Genomic DNA, 24,011 nt, shown 5'->3' with positions numbered 1-24,011 from the left:
ATAGGAAGCCAGTGTAAAGCAGCCTGGACTAATGTGCTCTCTCTTTTTGGTTTTAGTTAGCAGTCGGGCTGCAGAGTATTACCATTCTAATATATTCATGTAATGTACAACCCTACTGGAAATGATTGCATTGTGGTCTTCCAATCAAAGACCTTCAACATTTGACATAGCTCTGTTATTGTGTTGCTATTTTCAATCTGTAGAGTTGACACACCTATGTTCATCTAAGACTCTACTAAATTAGATGTTGTTAGTCTGTTCTATTGATGTGTTCCTTTGCATAAATCTCACTTAGAATAAAGAGGATTAAGTCAGTGATGACATCATTCCATCTTTTTCAGATAGCGTCCAGTTCCTCCACCGTTCTCCTGGACTCAGATGAAGGTCAGCAGTTTGTCTCAGACCCTGAAGATCTGAAGATGCTTCTGCAGCATCACAGACGGCATAAAACGATGACAAAAAGTAAGAACCTTTTTCTTATTTAAGTTTTCCTGTTAAATTATTCTTTACTGTCTTTCATTCAGAAGCAACACCAGTACTATTAGTTATCTTAAACAGAATTGTGTCACTAACACCACATATTTCTGTTCATCAGATCAGTTCTCCTTCCAGTCAGACACCATCCTGTCAACACTTGCATCTAAACTGACTTCAGAGATGTGTAAAGATCAAGATGAACACACTATGGAGAATATAAGAGGTACAATATGGTTAGTTAGTCATTGTCTAGACTCAAATGATCTTTTATTTTTTTCAGGGCTGTCAAACTATTACATTTTAAATGAAACACACTAATAACAAATTCATAGTGTATACTGCACAGTGTAACTGTTTACTTTACTTTTACTCATAGCATATATTCAGATTCTAATTATTTATTGCCCATATTTATTGTAACGTATAATATAACTGATAGGGCATACAGACCCTCATCTGCTCCTTGATTAAACTGTTAACTTTGCTCATATTCTTATATTCTGAGTTAACCCATTCTCCGCCAATCACGCGTTAAGGCGGGTTTCTCCGCCATGCGTTGTCTGCCAATCACGCCGTAAGGCGTGTTTGAGATCAATATTTCATATTTTCGTCATGGTATTCATATTTCACCCACGGAGTCTTGGCTGATGCTGTCTGAGCCATCACAACTCTGCAACGCTTCAATACCGCCACTTGGTGGCCGATCGGCGAGTTGCCAAACCGGAAGTGCCCATTGGAGCTCGGTCCGTCCCCTATTTTCGTCCGGCCACTCATTTATCGTCCTGGGGCTCAATACAGACACCGTCGATATGGATCTTTGCCATAACTCAATAATCAACATGATTTGGACATGTATTAGTAATATACAAACCGGAAATGGATCGCATCGATCAACATCCCATAATTGGGATCTGTTTGCTCCACTCTCATCGCCCAACGCTACGAGGAGACTGGGGTGAGTTTCAGCGTTTTTCTTTATCATTTTCGATACAAACTGCTCTGATCAATATATCACCCATACTACATAAATCATTTAACGTCGGTCATTGAATTATAAACGACCCCCCCCCCCTCCGTTCACCCGCAGATGATCAGTCATGACGTTTAGGACCATGTACAGTTGAAATTTTTAATATAGCATGGATCGGTATCAAACTGCATTTGATAATCTAATATATGCATTTATGCCTATATCTCACGTTCTATGAAATACTGCAGAAAACGATAAACATATTTATACTCTAGACGGTATTTTAGTATGAATGTGTGAATGAAAAAGTAAAACGTTCCTACATCCTGAACGATAGATAATTGATGTTGAATGGGCCATAGTAATGTCAATTTAGCAATACAATTTAAAAAGTTATAGCCCTGCAAAGAAGGTGAACATCTCCATAGACAAATAGCGCTGGCAGAGGATGGTTTAGGATGATCAAAGTGGTGGCAGAGAATGGGTTAATTATAATGTTTACACTGTTTCTTTTAGTAGTATTTCTACTAGTAGTATTTCTACTATTGCCATGCTCATACCTGTACATCCCCTCCCCCATGCTGCTATGACACCCGAATTTCCCTAAGTGGATCAATAAAGGAAAGGATACTGTATCTTATCTTATCTGTATCTGTATCTTATCTTATCTGTAGGGGCTGTGGTCATACAGAAATTCATGAAAATGGTTGAGGCAAGTAATCAAAGTACTTAACTCATTGACTGCCAGCTATTAGACGGGGCCCGTCGTAGCAATGCCACGCTTTAAAAGATAGGAGTGCATCACCTTGTTTGTAGAGCTATAACGGTATTCTATATTATAGCTATGGATACAATACTATGGCCCATTTGACATCAACTATATATCGTTCAGTATGTGAAAAAGAATAAATGTTTTCATCCATACTGTAAGATCCTGATCAAACTGGCCAGTATCACGTCTTCGTCTGTTTGGCCCTCCATCCAATTCCTCTGCGTTGTGTCATTTTAATGGTCCCGACGTCTCCGATACTGGCAGATAAGATCCTTATCTCCCCCGTTAGTGCAATCCATATACCATAATAATTCTCCACTTCCGTAAGAATTCGACACTCCGACACCGTGAGATACCTTATGAGGAAAAGCGTTGTTTTATTGCTATCAACAGAACCTCATAATCAGATGTTATCAGATGTTATCAAATTGTATCGTCCTTGGAGAGTCTATTCTAATGATCTTTCGGTGTGTTCGTCTATCGTCCTGTTGTTATTCAGTCCAATAGTGGTCAGGCCTGTTCGTTAGCCGAGACCATCCTCGTGGTAGCCGAAGCTACTGGTGATGTGGCATTCTCCCCCCCCCCCCCTCTCTCTCAATGAGAGGAGAGAGTGTCTGTGTGATCTCAGTCCTACTCGCTCTTGGTCAGATTCTAGTCTGCCTCACACCCGGAAACACCGTTCGACTTATAGATGTTCGTCGTCGCAACGACGGCCCCGCCTTCTGGTTGTCATGCGACGTGTTGTCATGACAACTGCGTTAATAACCTTTACACACATTAAACGTTTCATTCACTGTTGCATTAAGATGAACCTCTCTCCCTCCCTCTGGGAGACACTTGCTCTTATCTCAGATGTTCTCACAAGGAATGTCAACAAACATTCTCTCGCTGGCAGTGTGGTGCTCTGCTAAGCCAAACACATTTCTTCCCTCTCTGACCTGGCACCGTTAGATGCTACCATCTTCCCCCAATCTATACATCACATACATTGAAAAAACACCCCAAATCCCTCATTCCCCCCTTTGATTCTTAATCAACCTTCAGAATCATAAATCATTATTTGGTTTTTTAATTAATTATGCCAAAAATAGCCTGTGGTTGAAGCAAACCAACCCCATCTCTCGTGCACAAGAAACGAAGACGGCCCACGGTCAACCCAGTGATCTTGCTGCCTGATGTCTGTTTGCGCCCCCCTTTGTGCACAAAGGGAACCGAAACCGACCACCAAAACCAACAACATCCAACGACTCATCACCAATTGGAGCTCCTCTGTCTGCTCCCAATAATTCTATCCTGTTGTTTTACTGTTTTCCCTCTTATCAACCTTCTATATATATATCTTCTATATGAATCCTCCATTTATATCTCATACTCCTAATCAATGAACACCGGACTTCTCGCTGTTATCTCGTCTCTCGATCTCCTGATTGACTCTGAAAGGAAGTCCCTGCTTGTCCATGCTTCACCGCCCGTGCTCTGTTGTTTCAAAACGCTCTCTAAACAGCGTCTCCGCAGGGAAACCCCCTCCGATGTCCGCCTCGTTCTCCCCTGGGCAAACACCGCCTGCGACCGCTGGACTCCGCCTCGTCGGCCGTCTCCGCCCCGTCGGTCATCTCCGCCCTGTCGGTCATCTTGGTTGAGGCTCATCTCCACCGCCGTCGGCCCTCTCCAGACTCTGAAAGCAGAAACACCACGCCGGCAGTTTTTCTGTACACTCGACCCTGTGTTTTCTATTAGTCTACCGTGGCTTTGGGCCTGCAGCTCGTTCTCTATATATTTTTTTCCTCTGCAAGCCCCTGCCATGGCCAAGCCCTTTCAGACTGTTGGACGGTGTGAGTGTCCTACAGCCCATGGCGCTATTTGTTCTCTATTAGTCCCCCACCTTCTCAACACCCATATCTAATCCTACAGGGCTGTTCCCTGTTTTGTTGTCTTCCGGCGTGACACCAGCAGCTAAACGATACCCACTCGGCGCTCTACGTTTGTCCCACGGGTGACCCCCAGCGCGCGCCAGTTCTTTCTGGTGACGTGTCCCCTCAAGACTCTGCCTATTTATTAGGTGTGAGAAGGCCCCACTGGAGATCGAACTCCCTCTTATTTCATAATTAAACTTATTTAATTAAACCGCATCTCATCTCTCTGTGCAATTCTTATTTAACCCATTCAATAATTAAACTATTTAATTAACCTGTATATCGATATTATTATGATAATAACATACAACCGAGCATCGCTCTAACATACAACAGAGCAGGTTGGTTCCCTGCCCCTAACTCACATACGTACTCGTACTATCATCTAACATACAACAGAGCTGTCCGTCGCTCTATACCCTACGGGGCTGTCTACCGTCGCCCTGGAGCTGTCACCCTCGCTCTATACCCTACGGGGCTGTCTACCGTCGCCCTGGAGCTGTCACCGTCGCTCTATACCCTACGGGGCTGTCTACCGTTGCCCTGGAGCTGTCACCGTCGCTCTATACCCTACGGGGCTGTCTACCGTCGCCCTGGAGCGGTCACCGTCACTCTACGGGGCTGTCTACCGTCGCCCTGGAGCTGTCACCGTCGCTCTATACCCTACGGGGCTGTCTACCGTCGCCCTGGAGCTGTCACCGTCGCTCTATACCACACTTTGAGTTCCTTTACAAAGTTCTCACATACACCACCGTGTATACACACAAGCAGTTGGTAATTTTGAAAAAATTAAACTCCTTAATTAACTTAAACTCTAAATATTCCCCTATGGGTAATGGAAACTCCCCAGCACTACCCCCCCCCTCCGCAATTAAACTCCTTAATTGAATTAAACTCTAAATATTCCCCTATGGGTAATGGAAACTCCCCAGCACTACCCCTCCGCCACTAGGTGGCGACCTACTCCTCCTCCATTTGCTTGTATTATCCCACTGCCCCCCTAGATGGTGGCCAAAACTCAGTCTAGAGGATTGTAGGTGACGTGTCACTTCCTGATTCTAAACCCCTCGTGGCTCTGCGGCCATTTTGACTCGGTGCAAATGGCTACTCTCTCAACAAACGAACGCTGCCCTTCCTTCCAAGGCCTAAAAACACAGCTGTTTTTCCTCTCTTTCCTATCCATTATCAGGGGACGCTTTCTCAGACTAATACTCTTGCCTGATCGGACATAATACACACTGGTACAATCTCCTTTCGACTTTCCTTCTGTTATGAAAACAGTCCCGCCATCAACAATTTTTCGATCTGATTCAAGCGCCCCCCCCCCCCCTTTCCTCATCTCGCATTTACCCTCCTTAAACCAAAACTGTGCAGCCTGCCTCGTTTGCTTTTCATTCTCTGTAGATAACACCCTCGATTTTCACCATGGCTCTCTGCTCATATTATTACAGCTGGCATTCTCTCTGTGTCGAACTAGAAATGTTTACGTTTACGGATGCACATCTGTTCGTTTTTATTTGGCTTAAAAGATCAAAACAACCGTGTGTGCACAGTGAACTCACATCTTTCTCCTAAGCGCTGTTTCTCCTACAGCGCTGGTCCGCCTCATGACCGCTCGACTCGACGCTCTCTCCCAGGGCTGGCCGGCCTTGCTCGATCATGATTCTCCCACACACGACGACTGTTGTCCACTGTCGCCCCATTATTGAAAAAGTCTTTTTCCGTTGTTCTTATCTCTCGGCAACCAACTGCTCCCGTTGTTTTAATCTCTTGCAAATCCGGGTCACGGCACCAACTGTAAGATCCTGATCAAACTGGCCAGTATCACGTCTTCGTCTGTTTGGCCCTCCATCCAATTCCTCTGCGTTGTGTCATTTTAATGGTCCTGACGTCTCCGATACTGGCAGATAAGATCCTTATCTCCCCCGTTAGTGCAATCCATAAACCATAATAATTCTCCACTTCCGTAAGAATTCGACACTCCGACACCGTGAGATACCTTATGAGGAAAAGCGTTGTTTTATTGCTATCAACAGAACCTCATAATCAGATGTTATCAGATGTTATCAAATTGTATCGTCCTTGGAGAGTCTATTCTAATGATCTTTCGCTGTGTTCGTCTATCGTCCTGTTGTTATTCAGTCCAATAGTGGTCAGGCCTGTTCGTTAGCCGAGACCATCCTCGTGGTAGCCGAAGCTACTGGTGATGTGGCATTCTCCCCCCCCCCCCCCCCTCTCTCAATGAGAGGAGAGAGTGTCTGTGTGATCTCAGTCCTACTCGCTCTTGGTCAGATTCTAGTCTGCCTCACACCCGGAAACACCGTTCGACTTATAGATGTTCGTCGTCGCAACGACGGCCCCGCCTTCTGGTTGTCATGCGACGTGTTGTCATGACAACTGCGTTAATAACCTTTACACACATTAAACGTTTCATTCACTGTTGCATTAAGATGAACCTCTCTCCCTCCCTCTGGGAGACACTTGCTCTTATCTCAGATGTTCTCACAAGGAATGTCAACAAACATTCTCTCGCTGGCAGTGTGGTGCTCTGCTAAGCCAAACACATTTCTGCCCTCTCTGACCTGGCACCGTTAGATGCTACCATCTTCCCCCAATCTATACATTAGGGATGCACCGATATGAAAATTGGCCGCCGATACCGATACCGATTGTTCAACTAACACTATCGGCCGATACCGATACCGATACCGATATTTGTATATTTGTATATAAGTATTTGTAAAAAAAAAAATGTTTTTTTTTTTTTTTAATTTTTTTTTTTTTTTTTTATGAAACTACTGTATATTTGTATGTGTATGTTTGTATTTGTAGGCCTCTTTACTTACTTAAAAAAAGGAAACATCAAGAAATATGTTTATGGTATCACTATCTCTCTCCCAGTATCGTCTTGCGGCCTGCAGAGGGATACTATTTTCTCAACCAGAGCTTTCAACCAATGCAATGGAACCATTCTTGCGGCCTGCAGCAGGATACTATTCTCTCAACCAGAGCTTTCAACCAATGCAATGGAACCATTTTGATTGACAGTCGATTCGGCCAATTACGCCACACCGGTGACCGCTAGCACCCACCTCCTGCTGTCCTTACCACCAATCAGCAAGCGTTTATAAATGTTTCTACTTCCGGGCATTCTGTTTGCGAGAGCAGAACACACTTAGCTACGTTAGCTGCCCGGCCCGCCGACCGGCGCTCCACGCATGACCAAATGAGACATAATGATTTTACTGCAACAAATGTTATAATAAAACAAAGCCTTTCTATACATTTGTCTGGTTGAAAACTTTATTAACAGATTGCAGAATGTGTAGTTGGGTACGGAATGAGCAACGGAATGGAACCGAGCTATGAACGTACTAACGGAGTAATGCCTTGTTTACTGCTATCTTCGGGTAAATAATATGCTTGTTATTGAACGTGTAACACTTCATTTTAACAGCAGATACTTTCTTAAATGCCATCTTCCCGAGAGAGGGTGTTGACGGGGAGTTGTGTTATTAATAGCATTGAACAGCTAACCGAAAGCTAGCGTTAACTATTGTTAAAGGTTTAGCCATAACGTTACCTTGGCTAAAGTTGCGGCTATTCATAATGCAGCAATAATGACTGCAGACCTGCAAGCAAAGTACAGCAAGTTGACAAAGGAGTATTCCAACGCAAATCACATTTTCACCAGTAACGTTAGTCTTGCATCTAATAGCTAATAACGTAGCTACGTTAGCTGCCCGGCCCGCCGACCGGCGCTCCACGCATGACCAAATGAGACATAATGATTTTACTGCAACAAATGTTATAATAAAACAAAGCCTTTCTATACATTTGTCTGGTTGAAAACTTTATTAACAGATTGCAGAATGTGTAGTTGGGTACGGAATGAGCAACGGAATGGAACCGAGCTAATGAACGGACTCGGAGTAATGCCTTGCTGCTATGGGTAATAATAATATGCTGATGTTATTGTCCGTGTAACACTAACTATATAACGCTAATGCCACAAAACGAATGCCTTGTTAATCATAAGTAGTTACTTTGATGCAGTAGATTGTGTGTGTGTGTGGGGGACGGCGGGCGTTGTGCAGGTAGATCGCGCGAGTGAACTTTTTTTTTTGCCTTTTGACGCTACACAAATTGATGGGTATTTATCGGCGACTGCTATCGGCACATTTGAGCTTATCGGCCGATAGGCCGATAGCAGTCAACAAGGCACTTATCGGCCGATACCGATACCCGACCGATATATCGGTGCACCCCTACTATACATCACATACATTGAAAAAACACCCCAAATCCCTCAATACGTTCCCGTGTTATACCGTGGTGAATATAAGTATGGTTTTAGAGTAGTCTGGGGTAATTCCCGAAAGGCTGTGTTATAGCCTCATACGTGAATCCTACTATAACCGTTGCCATTTCTTGCCTGGACACGCTACTATTCCCAAATCAAATCTATATAATAGGTATTATGTTCCATCATTAACACTTTCAGTGCCGGCCATTAACATGGTTAAGCATGGTTAAATGCCACCACCCACTTCAATGATAGCGTTGTGAACGCATAATCTCTTTTAAATTATGGCTATGTGTCTAATCTGCCTGTCGCTTATCTTGACTTGTTTGCAGTCAACATTGTCGAAACGGATTGTTTTTTAATCGGGTCATTTCCGTTTTATAGCATTTTGAAAAGCCCTTGTTTTCAAGGAAAATATATAGAATTGTTTTTAAATAAACGCTAGATTATCGATAGTATATGTGTACTTATGCACGCTATAGAGGCGGGCTGAAAAATCGATTAACTCATTTCCTCATCAGCGATCACACACACACACACACGCACACACACGCATAGGGTAAACGCTTATATATAGGTGAAAATAGCTCTGATTATCCTAAGACTGGTAAAATAAATTCCTTACCTGAGATCAGATGTTATCCAAAAAGATTATTCCAATTCCTGATCGCCATTCCAAATATCGATCACGCTTATTGATTAGTGTTGGGTGCTGTAAATACATAATCCACGCGTTTTCCGGGCCGGCGAGCACAATGGATTCTTCAGTTGGCTTGAGGGAAAAGTAAAATGAGGAAACTGGCCACCCCTCCTTCGTCAGTGTAAAGCAGGGGTCTCAAACTCGCGGGCCAATTGCGGCCCGCTGGATGATATTTTGCGGCCCCCTACTTGACATCAAAGTAAAAAAAAAAAAAAAAAAAAAATTGCTTTTAATATATATATTTTTTTAATGTTGTGGGACTTGTACAGCACTTTGTTCAACTTTGTCAGTGCTGTGAAGTTTAAACCTTTTTAAATCTTAGACAAAAAACTATAAAATATTGTAAGCCGTCATTTGAGGCTTTATAAAAGCAGCACAATGAACACAAATCTGTCAGTGCCGAGTCCGACCTCATCTTAAATAACAAACGGCATTGCTTGTTGTAGTTAACAAAGAGAGGCAGAGTTGATTTTGCAATTTTTTTTAAATCATATATATATAATATTTGATGCGGCCCAGCCTCACCCAGACTCTACCTCCAGCGGCCCCCAGGTAAATTGAGTTTGAGACCCCTGGTGTAAAGTAATGGGGTGCAGTTACACAGGGAGAGACGATAGGGGGCGGTATCTTCCCAATTGAGCTCAGAGAGACTCTGCAGCACTAACCCGAGGCTCGATTGATGAAATATGAATTCAAATCGCCAATAAAAAGAAAAACGACAAACAAACGCTATATAGCGTCGGGGGCACTCAAAGGTCTGCATGAACTAACGACAAAACACGTCCGTGGCACTCAATGTGTTAACACATCCCACGCCGGAAACGGCTTACGACGTGTTTCAAGTTCATGCAAATTCTGCCAATCCACGGCGTACAACGTTATTGAGATCATATTTCATTTTTTCGCCATGTTATTCATAATTCCCTCACGGAGCCTGGTCTGATGCAGTGGGAGCATGCACAACTCTGCAACGCTTCAATACTGCCGCCTGGTGGATGATCGGTGAGTTGCCAAACCGGAAATGGACGAGTCGATCTCGATGCGTCTGGGAAATGCGTCCGGCACTCGCATATTGTTGCAGGACTGTATACACACGTCCGTGTGTAGCGATCGCTGCCATAACGCAATAATTGTTACGATTTGGCCGTTTATTATGATTATACAAACCGGAAATGGATTTAGGAGATCGCCGTCAAATAAGTGGGATCTTTTTCATCCAGTCTCATCGTCGAACGGTAAGAGGACACTGACGTCATTTTCAGTGCGTTTGTTTATTATTATCCATGCAAACTGCTCTGATCAATATATCACCCATACTACATAAAGCATTTACTGACGATCACGGAATTATAAACGCCCCCCCCCCCCCCCCCCCCCCCCGTTCACCCGCGCATGATCAGTCATAACGTTTAGGATCATGTACAGTTGAAATTTTTAATATAGCGTGTATCGCCAACAAACGGCATTTGATAATTTATATATGCGTTTATGCCTATATCTCACGTTCTAGGAATTACTGCAGAAAACGATAAAAACATATTTATATTCTAGACGGTATTTTCGTATGAATCTATGAATGAAAAAGTAAAACGTTCTTACATCCTGAACGATAGATAATTGATGTTGAATGGGCCATAGTAATGTCAATTTAGCAATACAATTTAAAAAGTTATAGCCCTGCATATATCTCCATAGGCTTACAGTGCTGGCAGAGAGTGGTATAAGATGCTTAAATTGCGTGGCAGGGAATGTGTTAATGTGTCACGTTAGAAAGTAGCACTGAAATCACTGCGCCCAGAGAGGAGTGGTTAGGCAAAAAATAGTTCCGAGTATATTTGCTTAGAAAACGTAATTGTCGTTCAATTATTTTTTATTTCTCCACGTGGTAAATACACAGGTCACAACATGTTTACAGGAACGTTTTGGAGTTGTATTTGGAGTGCATTTCGTGACTGTAGGGCACTAGGGAACGTCAGGGTACAAGTCTGACCCACTTCCAGTGATGAAGCTAAGCTACGCTAACGGAGCGGCTGTTCCCTAAGCCTAATGCATGCACAGAGACAAAAAAGGTATGTATCTTCTTGTCTAACTCCAGGGAAGATGTTAAATAAGCAAATTTCCCAAAATGTTGGAGTTTTCCTTTAAGGCGAGACACTACAGGTGAATAGGGTAAACAATTGAACTAATAGATATCACAATGAAACTTTGTATGTTTAAATATGCAAATGAGGCATGATCTACTTAAATATCGCTGCTGGCGGGACAAAACCTCATAACTCCAAAAACCCAACTTTTCAGCAGATGAAAAAAACGAACACAGATTTGAGGGCGAATAGAGTTACGAGGTTTAGACAGATGATTGGTTTAATGCTTTCCCATTGTGTAGACTTTGTAAAACCACACACATGGAGGATGATCTACTGAGTTGATAAAAAATTATAATAATAATAAAAAAATAATATGGAGTTAGGAGGTTTTGTCCCGCCAGCAGCGATATGCACTAATTTGCATATAATTCCGGGACAGAAATCTGAACATTGGATAAAGCCATTTTCAAAATTATAGTTTCATTTTGTTGACATATTAGAGCCAAAGTTTATTACAGAGGGGATTTTGGATATCTCTTTTTATCACTCCATAAATCAGAAAATACTCCATTCAGTCCATTTGTATGGTAAAATTCCATATTTCGCCATGTTTTTAGGAATAAAATGTGATATAAATCAGGGTATGAATGCGATATCAACAAACCCTTCTGTAAATACCTTCAGAATGAATGAATGAATGAAATCATAGATACAGAACATAGATATGAATAGAACTGGAAGGTTTGGTGTATGTGAGTGCTACTGAAGTGGAGATTTCTGGCTCAGAGTATGAGGAAAAACTCATTAAAACTCATTTTTGGGAAAACGCCTTCAAAGTTCGGTGTTGTAAAATGCCATACATTTCTTTTTTTAAACAGCTATTTACAAACACAATACCTAATCAAACCATTAGTAATTGACAACCTAAACACATGCCTGATAACTGAATAATAATAATAATGATGTTATTGAACTGAACAGAACTACACACAGGCTACAAACAGTGTAGTACAGTGTAGTACCCCCTAATAGGCAAAACATATTTGAATAGATATCACTATGAAACTTTTATGTACATATAAACTAAGAAAAATATATATTGCAAGTTTTCTGAATTTTATGTTTATATATGCAAATTAGGCACTTCCCCATTAAATATGTGCACATTTATGGATGCAATAAGGCTAAATGAAGTAAAATAAACAACTAAATGTGTATTATTGACGTTTTATTGTCACTAGTTTCATAGAAGACATGTTTAGGAAGCAAAATATAACAATCTCAAAATCAACAAAAAAAAGTATATTTGCCTATTCACCTGGGGTGTCTCGCCTTAAAAATTTCAAATGCATATGAACGCTATACATTATGCTCCATCATGCGTGAAGGAAAGGGGGCGGGGGGGTCGTTTATGATTCCTTGATTGTCACTAACGGCTTTCTTTAGTAAGACAGTTGATCGGACAGATTGCAATGAAATAAATGGACAATCGAGCTGGAAATAACGTTAGATGTCTGGCTGATGCGTCTGGAGAAAATAAATTCCAATTATTTGACGTCGATCTGCTAGATCCATTTTCCGTTTGTATAACGCAATAAACGCCGAAATCATATTGATTCTTGCGTCTCGAAAGCGATCCAATGCACTCGAGGTGCAAACAAAGTATTCTGCCAGGGAACTTATGGACACGACAGTAGTAGTAGTTATAATGTTTTTGAGTTTGTAACGTTAACGTTGGTTAGCTATCGTGGTATCAACGGGCCGTGACGTGTAGCTAGCTAGCTTGCTAGCCGGCATGACGTGTGTGCAGTGCTTGCCCCACAGGTCTGAGAAGAGGACCTGCACATTTAGCTCGTTCCCGAAACTCCTCTACATGCCCCGATTTAAAATCGTTCACGACAGTAGACATAATGCTAACGTCTAGTACGTTTAGCGAGGTAACGTTAGCTAGCTAGCTAGCTTGGTATCAGCTGGCCGTGACGTTGATTAGGCGACAGCACTGAACAGGCTGCCTAGTGAACAACAGACTGCCTACTGGTAAATGTAGTTCTTTTTTTACGACAAATTAAAAACCTTATAACTACCTTTATTTCAACCAAAAATGCTTAAACAATAATGTTAGTGGTAGACGGGAACTTATTTTGTGCAAAAATGGAAAGCTTGCCAATGTACATGCGACAGAATTGTTACAATAGCCGATAATCCATTTTCCCAATGATAAATCCCTATACGGGTGGAACAACCAGTGACGTCCGACTACACCTCCCTATAGAGGCAGAATATTGCTCAAATGGGCGTGGCCATGGAGGGCCATTTCACTTGACTTCTAACATCAACATATTTAAAAAATAAAACCACAAGCCTTTCACTTTTCCTGCAATGTCCAATTCATACTAGTCCCCAGTCCATATATGTAATTAGCATTTGTTTATGATTATTATTATTATTAGTTATTACAGTAAATACATGGTTGTAACTCATTGAGGAAGAGGCGTATTTCCACCAAAATTCTGATGAAGGTTCACAACCCGTGGATATACCTTAATTGGAGTAATTGAGACAAATAGTCCCTGGTTAACTTTTAAGTAATTGAGTAAAATATGGTCTGCTCACACAAAGATGATGCATAATGGTCTTTGAACGACATAAAAAAGAAAGGGTAAAATCATCTCATGATGTAAAACACTAGATGCTGACTGCAAGAATTAACTCAGGATTAACAAATATACAAAAGCATGTCCAGACACTTTTTTGTGTGTCTATAAGAGGTTAAACAGATTACCAGATATTTTGATATATATTGATTGATAATGTAAGCAGGTATTTTGAATATATGCATGTTTGTTTGTGGTGTCTAATGATAAGTGATCACATTTCTTTCTTTGTCCCTCAGTCCTAGTGGAGAACTATCAAAAGTCTGAGGGATCATTGCAAAGACGGAGAGAGAAGGAAGAGAGAAAGACGTGGCAGGAAGAAAACAAGCCGTCTGAGAGAGATACTCATGAAGAAGAGGAGGAGGGGACTGATGAAGGGTCTAATGAGGCTGTGGGATCAAACTTCCAGCAACAGCAGGAGGAAGAACCGTCTCCACTGAGGGCACCTCTGTCTTCTCCAGAAACTGACACTGGTGAGAATAACATTATTATTATTATTATTATTATTATTATTATTATTATTATTATTATTATTATTATTATTATTATTATTATAATAACGCATAACAGATTAATTATTAATAATACAGAACACCACCTTTAATCATTATAATAATGCATAACACATTCATAATGATAATACGAATAACACATTTGATATGATACAGAATAACATGTATTATTATAATATTATTACATAACACATGTATTAATACAGAATAACACATGTATTATTATTATTATTATTATTATAATACAGAATAACGCATTTAATCATTATCATAATACACAGTACCTTATGTCATCATTATAATAATACATTTATTATTATAATACAGAATAACAATTTATTATAATATTACATGTGGGCCCTTTTTAGGACGATTTGCCCACCGGCACTTTGGTGACCCCTAGTGGCTCGGGTGTGCATATTTTGTAATAAAATATATATATCGAATTAAAGGCTTATTTGTTGCCTGTCGATAGCGACAAAATTCGCTCAGCGGTTCTCGAGTTACATGCCGGTATTTGAGGCTTGTGCAAAGTACACGGTATTGCGCAAAATACCACTCCCGACTCTTGGCGCAGTAGTTCCGTCAATCTAGATCCGATCTCGGGGATTAAATCGCTCCGTCTTGAGACGGATTTCCGTCAATTTGATTCGACAGATTTTCCGTCAATTGGCTATCTGGTATAATATGATTTGTAGACTGGGAACAACATAAGCAAGCGCCAATGGCGGGCAGGTTTTAGGTTTGGTAGTGACAATTGAGAGGTCTGTCCGCCACATGGCGGGTAACAAAATAGTAATGTAAAATTATTAAAGTTGTGGTGTGTTTTGGTCTTACGACAGTCGCCTTTTTTGCAGCCCTCGCGCATCAATTCTCTCCTTGTTTACCGACGTCACATCCACCACCTGCTTGCACTAACGTTACGCACGCCTGCTATACCGATTAGCTAACGTTAGCTTAACATTAAATGGAAGGAGTAAGCCAGCCGCTAAAAAGAAAACTCACCGCACTTTTCTCAGACGAAAAGGATGAGCGGGACCACCTAACAAAAGAAAGTTTCGAGTGGAAGTTTGAAGAGACTGGCTAGGCTACTGGGGGCTGTAGTGGTGAGTTGTTAACTTGTTCCGTGTTCCGCAACTATGTCAAAAAGAGAAACAGAAACAACACATTTGTCATTGTCGTGTTACTTCACAGTACAAATACGTGAGTCCTCTGCTGTGGTTGTGAGTATCCTTTATTAGCTTAACTCCGTAGCAACATCACACAGGTGTATCTGTAGACCGTATGTATATATTTTCTACCCATCGTATGTATATTTTTTCTCGCACCCACCCACCCCCTCCTAATGTACAGTCTCCTCCCCATCATATGTATATAATCTCTGTTAGGATCTATGGGTAACAGTACTGTATATTTGCATATCGTATATGTCACAAATGTAACATTACTATATACCTGTAGTATGTAATGTATGTCATGATGTCATGTATGATGTGTATGTCATAAATGTCACTATAAATTTTAAATGGGGGACCCTGATGTAAACAAGACAAATGTCTTTCTCTGGTCTGCATCCCCTTAACAATTGTGTGTATTGAGCCGTACTGTATTGTACCCATTCTGCAATCTGTTAAATATTGATTGATTGATTGATTGAAAATGTTATTAACAGATTGCAGAATGGGTACAATACAGTACAGCTCAATACACACAATTGTTAACACTTTCAGTGCCAGCCATGCGGTGCCCCGGAAGCGTGTATGCTTTCCGCAACGCAGTTCGGTTTCCGGGTTCCTCTGATTGGCCGCGACCCCCACATGACCCGCGCTAGCACGCCCCCTTATCTGCCGCTGCCGCTACAGCTCGCCGCTGTGTTGCAGAGCGGCTTTGACGCTCGCTTCCTGAGTCAAGAAACGCGCCACTCTGAGTCAAGAAACGCGCTGTTGGTAACACCACCCACTTCAATGACAGAGCTCTCTTGTTTAATAATATTGTCGCGTCATCTTAATATGCTGCTTATGCAGTTATCAGCTGTATTTGGCATAGACGCCTGAGTCAAGAAACGCTATTGTCGCGCTGCCACTCTGAGTCAAGAAACGCAGTCATCTTAATATGCTGCTTATGCAGTTATCAGCTAGCTGACTAAATGTAAATCTTATGCAACGCCAGTCAAGAAAGTGGGTGGTGGCAGCATAACAGCGTTCAGCCTGATGTAATGCGCCGAGCTCTGTCATTGAAGTGGGTGGTGGCAGCATAACAGCGTTCAGCCTGATGTAATGCGCCGAGCTCTGTCATTGAAGTGGGTGGTGGCAGCATAACAGCGTTCAGCCTGATGTAAAGTAGCAATTTTATTGGTTTGTCATGACAAAACAATTACATAATCCAACATATGTGTAAAGAAACAACATATTCCAGTTAACGGTATATTTTTTTAATAGTTTATGCATTCGCAAATATGAGAGCCTGTCATTGAAGTGGGTGGTGTTACCAACAGCCAGCGTTCACCCTGATGTAAAGTAGCGATTTCCATTTCATTGAGGAAGGCGGGAGCGCGGCGCGGCAGGAGCTTGGCGAGCGCAGCGCGGCAGGAAGGGGGCGTGCTAGCGGAGGTCACGTGCAGGGGAGGAAATTAGGCCACTTTACTCGCCAAATGCGAGTATTTTTTACGTTTGGCGAGTGATTCATGAAGACCACTCGCCAGTCTGGCGAGTATACAAAAAAATAAAACATTCTGCAATCACTGCACTGGCAAACGGTGCACGTCTTCTGAGTGTTCGCTTTAGTTGACAGTGCCACGAGGGCACTGCACAAGACCACCCGCGGACATATAATGTTTAATAAACGTTTGCGCAGTACTGGCCAACCCGCGGACATATAATAATAAAAGTCCCGCGGTACTACTAGGCTAGCCATCAGGAGCACTCGCAAACAGATAACGTTAAACACAGCAGAATATGGAAAACAGACAGACTGACCAACGGGGAACTGCATCCAACCCTAGTACAACCATCGAGTATAAGTTACTAAGGACACATTTAAATCACAGAGGTGTAATGGTGTCTACTGGAACTGTATACAGTGGTTAGCTTCTAGTTAGCGTTTTAGCTAACGTTAGCCCCGTGTGCTCAAAGCAGCCAGCTAGGTGTATATCTGTTATGACTATAATGTTTCCAAAAAAGCACCGGACTACGACGTAAGGTTAGACATTTTATTTCATGCTCAAAAGCCCCTGGCTTGCACATCGCAGTCACGAAAGGGGCTAGCTCAACCAGTGCACTGTGCACAACGTCAACAGCACACCAACCCAACTGACGTTACCACAACACTTGACGGTACTTCACAGCACTGTCGTAAGACCACCGTGCTGTCTTAAAGGCACAGTGTGCCTACCCAGATGCATACACAACATTGACGCGGCTTGACATACAAAGAAGTAATTATCACAATTAGCGATTTTTTTTGTCTGGTAAAAAATCTGTTTGGCTGGTAAAAAAAAATCAGATACTCGCCAGTTGGCTGGTAAGCCAAAAAGTTAGTTTCCTCCCCTGGTCACGTGGGGGTCGCGGCCAATCAGAGGAACCCGGAAACCGAACTGCGTTGCGGAAAGCATACACGTGCCCCGGAACCCCGTTGCGTGCCACCACCCACTTCAATGACAGAGCTCTCATATTTGCGAACGCATAAACTATATCTTAAATTATGGCTATGTGTCTAATATGGCCTTCGCTTATCAATGACTTGTTTGCGGTCAACATTGTCGAAACGGATTGTTTTTTAATCGGTTCAATTCCGTTTTATACCATTTTGAAAAACGCTCGTTCTTTGAAAGTTTCAGAAAAAAATTTAGATTCTGTGATAAACTCCCTTTACTGGAATACACTGGAATACACAAAACACGTTGTCATTTTTTGGCCTATTTATGGAATAGGATTCACATTTTTTTACGGCTGTGGGTAGGGCGTTCCACATTGTTGTGGCATAATTGCGAAACGTGTTTAGTCCCTTGTTTGTATGATAACAAGCCTTTTAGTTCATGGTGCAAAAAACTAAAAAAGCCAGGTGTGTTTTTGCAACGTATGCCACAGGAAATTACAGTGTGGCAGTAATGGGAAAAGGGTGCTAGCTCGCCATCAATCAGAAGCTAGCCACAAGACTTGCATTCACGCTCTCCAGCACACAGCCTCCCTGCCTGGCGCAACAACCACAACAGTAGGGTCTATAGTCACAGTCAGGACAGTAGGCTCTACAAGTAGGCTCCCTTAAAATGCTAACACGTTAAAATAAGAATATGACTTGGCCTGAAAAAAGTTCAGTCAGGAGATTATTTTTTTGCTTTAATCCCTGCGATCTGAATGAATCTAAAAAACAAAACTAACAAGCGAAAACAGGAAGAGAAAAACAGCCGAATGAATTGAAGTCTATGAGAAAACTGAGTTTTTCTTTTGTACACAGTTGACCAAAATCACTCCTAATCACTCATTTCTGAATGGATCTTTATGAAATTTGGACATGTACTACATAAGGCTTCAGGCTATAGGTCCGTATGGATTTGTAACAAGTTTTTCTACAACTCAAGTTCAGACCTATGTTACTCTATTACGTTAGCACTAAAAGTGAATTTATTTTCTGGAATCAGAAATGTCTGAATGTCATCTTTCAAAAGAGACCAGGCTCATGCATGTGCTATAAGTATAAAGTATGTTGTTTTGGTTTGCAAAAAAAGTATGCAGTTCTCAAAAACTAAAACTAAAATGGCCAGGAGACTCATTGCAGGTGAAGAGGTTAATAACATGTATTTTGATTATAATACAGAATAACACATTTATTATGATACAGAATAATACATTTATTATAATATTAATAATACAGAATAACACATTTAATAATAATAATACACCGTACCTTATTTAATCATTATAATATCACATTTAATCATTATAATAATACACAATAACATGATTTATATAGTGCTGTCAACATTTTGATTAATTCATTATAGAAAAAGTAACAAAGAATTAACGCAGATTAATGGGATTCTATAACATACAACATAATACAGAATACCACATGTGATGGTTCTCAGGAGGTAGAACAAGTTTTGTTTCACAATCCCTCTTCTTCAGAAGCATGATTTGCTAAATTATTTGAATTTAGAATATTCTTGATCTATCTACTGTATCAATTATTTTTATTGAAATGTCTTATTTGCTCATTTAAATGTCCTCATTTTAATTGAGCTTATATTCCATTATTTTATTCTACCTTTTTATTTTATTCTACAGTAATTGTCTGTCCGTTAATGTCACACCAAAAACAACCAAATACAATTCCTTGTATGTGTAAACTACTTGGCAATAAAGACCATTCTGGACCTGGGATCTTTTATAAAACAGTGAGGTGAATCACTAAATGTTTGTGTACGTAGGAATGAGGAAACTGATTCCCAGTCCCACCCTAACTCCCACAATTAAAAATAAATGACAAAGTAGGCATACTGTCTGCAACAGCACTAAATCAGTCATCACACACAGATAGAAATGTGCTTTAATTACAGCAATGGCAGTATTTCCATGCATGCAGGGCTTGAATAATTATAAGAGAACAAGTCAGAAAAGTAATCGCTCTTATTCAGGCTTATTTCTTGTTTAAATGTTATCTAAAAGCCACATCCAGCAATAATAACAACATCATGTTTTATTGTGACAGGTCTATTGCAATAGTAACAACATCATGCTCTATTGTGACACGTCTATTGCAATAGTAACAACATCATGCTTTATTGTGACACATCTATTGCAATAGTAACAACATCATGCTCTATTGTGACACGTCTATTGCAATAGTAACAGCATGCTCTATTGCAGGGGTTCTCAAACTTTTTTATACCACGACCCCATTTTATTTAGGATTTTTGTTGGGACCCCACACTTAACACTTTGAATGCCATCCACAAGTTTTCTCGTGTTTACCCCCCGCGGGTTGAATGCCCACTCACGAGAATATATATTTTTTTTATTAGCAATCTGAAATCATATTGCATCAAGCGTCCCTACCGTTGGAGATCCAGTAACCCCAGGTGCTCAGATGTGAAAAAAGCGCCCCCCCTATCGTCTCCCAGATGGTAAATCACCCTTTTGGATTGGACTCAATGAAAATTAGTCTTTGATAAGCGACGGGCAGATTAGACACACACGTGGAAATAAGGAATATCAAAATAAAAGCACACATTGTTGAACTTGATCATGCATATTTATTAGAAAATTAAATGACAGCACTATGTTATCAATGAAATTAATTAATAAAAACTAGGCATATTTAGCCAAAATATGTTGCCAGAACATGAAAAGAAAATGCGCTCATGTGCGCTTTGGCGGAGATCTGCTTCTACTCTGAAAATCCGGCCTCACAGAGGTATGTTGATGAGAAGGGGACAAGCTTTCTCAGCGTACCATTACACAACACTGGGTACTCGTTCCGGACTGATATCCAGAACTTTGCGAGGGCCTGTCCAGTGAACTTGACTTTCAGTAGCTCGTCACACGAAAGAAGAATTACCCCAAAATCTCTGCTGATTAACCTAGAGTGTCACTAATGGAGTTTCGTAATCCAGCTCATTATCAGCACATTTCTCTGCCAATGGGTTGTTTTTGTCTGCAAGGAAAATCTGCGCTTCTTCTGAGTTAAAAAAGGCGATTTAATACTCTGCAGAGCCCATTTCATCACGGCCAACTGGCACCGCTTCTGACATCAAACCTATCCATTGCTAGTCCAGGTTACACACAAAAGACCAGACCCCCTCCCGCGATTATACAGTACATGCAGGATGTAGTGAGATGTGTATTGGAATACTGTGTGTCGACCTCCGTTGATGAAGGGGCGAGACATGGCAAATACACACAGCTGTCGGGTGGAAAACTCGATCGGAGTTTATTTATTTTTTGCCAATGCAACTGTCACCTACCCGTGTGTAGTATAAGTATAATATTATTATTATTATTTTTTTGGATGCTTAATGTCTGAAGGAGTCGACTGGAGGCTTCTTGTCCTTTGCAAAAGCATGCAATTGGTCCACTGATGGATACATCTTGATATTTGTCTAGTGTGTTCATTAGATGGGTAAAATCCTCTTTCAGTGCCTCTGTGCCTGTTTTCTTAGGCAGTTATCCTCTGGTATGCGTGCCATTAGCGTTAAGGCCTCTTTTCTTTTGGAAAGAACGATTAAAAAAAATATATATTTTTTTTTATAAATATTTTTATTTTTGACTAAGAGGTTGGCAGTCGACTACGGCTCCTTTCGACCGATTAGTCGACTAATAGGGGTCAGCCCTAATAGGAATACACTTCTACACTACACAAACATACACCTCTGACGTGCAGCCATTCTGCCTCCTTTCTCTGCCTGTAACCCTGTTTCTCTTCCCTTGTCTGGTACCAGAAGTTCCAGTGGACCTGCTCGTCCCGGAGAACAACTGCTCGGAGGTCCCAGTCAATAATGAGAGGAGGGTGAAATGCCACCTCAGGAGAAAGGACAGAAATCCAGGGACTGAAAGGATCCAGGGCTCTACAAGAGATGGAGCTGAAGACCTCCTCCCATCCTGTAGACTCAACAGCTGTTCTACCAAGATAACCAAGAAACACTCCTGTCCTCAGTGTGGGAAGAGTTTCCGACACCGTTCTGATATGAAACGACATCAAGAAACTGTTCACAGCTCGGTGAAGCTGTTCAAGTGCCACCAGTGTGAGAACAGATTCAAAACGAAGTATACTCTGGCGAATCATCTCCAGATTCATACTGACCATAAGCCTCATATCTGCTCCTATTGTAACAGAGCCTTTAGGACTAAAGACACTTTAAAAGAACATGTACGTACTCACACTGGGGAGCGCCCGTATGCCTGTACATTATGTGAAAGGAAATTTACACAAATGCACTTATTAACAACACACCTCAGGATGCATAAAGGAGAGCGGCCATATCTGTGTAGTGACTGTGGGAAGACCTTCTGTGAGTCCGGGGCCTTGTTGGTTCACTCGCGCCAGCACACGGGGGAGCGGCCTTATCATTGTGATGTTTGTGGAAAGGATTATATTACATTGCAGAGACTGAAAACTCATCAGCGATTCCACACAGGAGAGCGTCCTTACCCCTGTCCTGACTGTGAGAAATACTTCCATACTCAGAGTGGGGTGAGAAAACACAGTAAAACTCACACGGGAGAGAAACCCTTCCAGTGTCCTAAGTGTGACAAGAGATTTTCTCAAAATAGCAACATGAGAGTCCATCTTCGCAGTCACAGATAACCAGCAATAATGTAGTCAGTCACAGATAATCAGCCGTAATTGTGGCACCGCACATTCAACTAAATTATGATTCATATCTCAACTGTTAAGTTTGAGTGTCCATTATTCAATATCTTAGTTGTTGAATTTCAATATCCATCATTGAAAAAAGAAATTATTTAAAAGAACACGCCAACATTATGGGAAATGCGCTTACAGTCTTCTCCAGAGTTAGACAAAGAAGATGGATACCGATTTCCTCTCTGTGTGTTCAGTAGAAAGCTATCTGGCCTTAAGATAGCATAGCTTAGCACAAATTAATGGAAGCGGATACGGATCAGCTAGTCTAGCTGTTTGGCCAAAAACACCACCCTCTGAGAAAAATATACTGTATTTGGCTGAACATGTTGTCATGGGATGATGGATGAAAAAATATACTGTATTTGAATAAGTTTGTTGGTGTCATGGGATGATGAAAGGCCTTTTTTGTGTTGCAGCAAAGACCATACTAAACCTTGTTCAAAGCTGTTCTCTCTCTCTCCTTAGTGCCATTCACTATTCTGAGGAGCTCCGGGTCTGTATGTTAATTATAAACATTTACTAAAAATGTATTGTCATTTATTTTACCAAGCAGTTACTTATCTATAACTAGATAATTGCCCAGGATCTACCCACAAAAAATATATAGATGAAAACAAATAATTATATGAGTTGCGATGCTCGACCTTGAGATAGTTGTAAAATGATGGGACTCCCTTCCCTAATGTGCTATAAGTAGCCATTGATGCAGTGGCGAATCCTTATGGAAGCCAACGGAAGCCATGCCTCCCTATTAAAATATGAATTCATATCAAATATGAAAAAAAAATATATAATCTTTTTTTAATATAGTTTACATTCTTTTTCATTTGTGCATCTGTGTTATAATTTTTTTTTTTAATGTCTCCCTCTTCTCCTTCTCACTCCCTCTAACACACTGTCAGACTCACTATGCTCACTGCAGCAGGAGAAGAGGCAGGGGGTAGGTCTCTTTCTCCAGGCTTCCAGCATGTGATTCATTGGATTGGATGGATTGTCCAAATCCGATCCTAGCCAATCAGATTCGAGCTGACTGCCACACCCTAAAAGTTTAAAACGGGGCTGTGAGGAAAACACATTTCACATTTTCCCCCCTGGAGGCGGGGCAGGTCAGAACACGTCTGAAGTACGTCATCCCCTCGCGGGATTGATTGAAAATGTTATTAACAGCAGGCACGTTCGAAGCAGAGCACACCACTGACTGTGGATATTATGATTTAACAAATCTCTGTCAAGAGGAGGACCACATTATTGACCAGGTA

The 24,011-nt window shown here is 41.3% G+C and overlaps 1 protein-coding gene across 1 annotated transcript in view; it reads left to right on the top strand.

The window, feature by feature from the left end:
- The window catches only part of LOC311241572 (uncharacterized protein), a 32,832-nt gene extending 9,807 nt beyond the window's left edge, over nucleotides 1-23,025 (top strand). Inside the window, exons 6-9 of the mRNA XM_084330431.1 lie at nucleotides 342-462; nucleotides 596-700; nucleotides 14,119-14,352; nucleotides 21,827-23,025. Of these exons, the coding sequence (XP_084186557.1) occupies nucleotides 342-462; nucleotides 596-700; nucleotides 14,119-14,352; nucleotides 21,827-22,692 (1,326 nt within the window). The 3' untranslated portion in view covers nucleotides 22,693-23,025. The remainder of the gene's footprint in view (nucleotides 1-341; nucleotides 463-595; nucleotides 701-14,118; nucleotides 14,353-21,826) is intronic.
- Nucleotides 23,026-24,011: the final 986 nt, after the last annotated feature.

This window comes from Notolepis coatsorum, assembly GCF_963971535.1.
Source record: "Notolepis coatsorum genome assembly, chromosome: 15".
Classification (NCBI taxonomy): Eukaryota; Metazoa; Chordata; class Actinopteri; order Aulopiformes; family Paralepididae; genus Notolepis; species Notolepis coatsorum.
The sequence above is the reverse complement of the archived record's forward strand: the minus strand, read 5'-3'. Positions and strand labels throughout refer to the sequence as shown.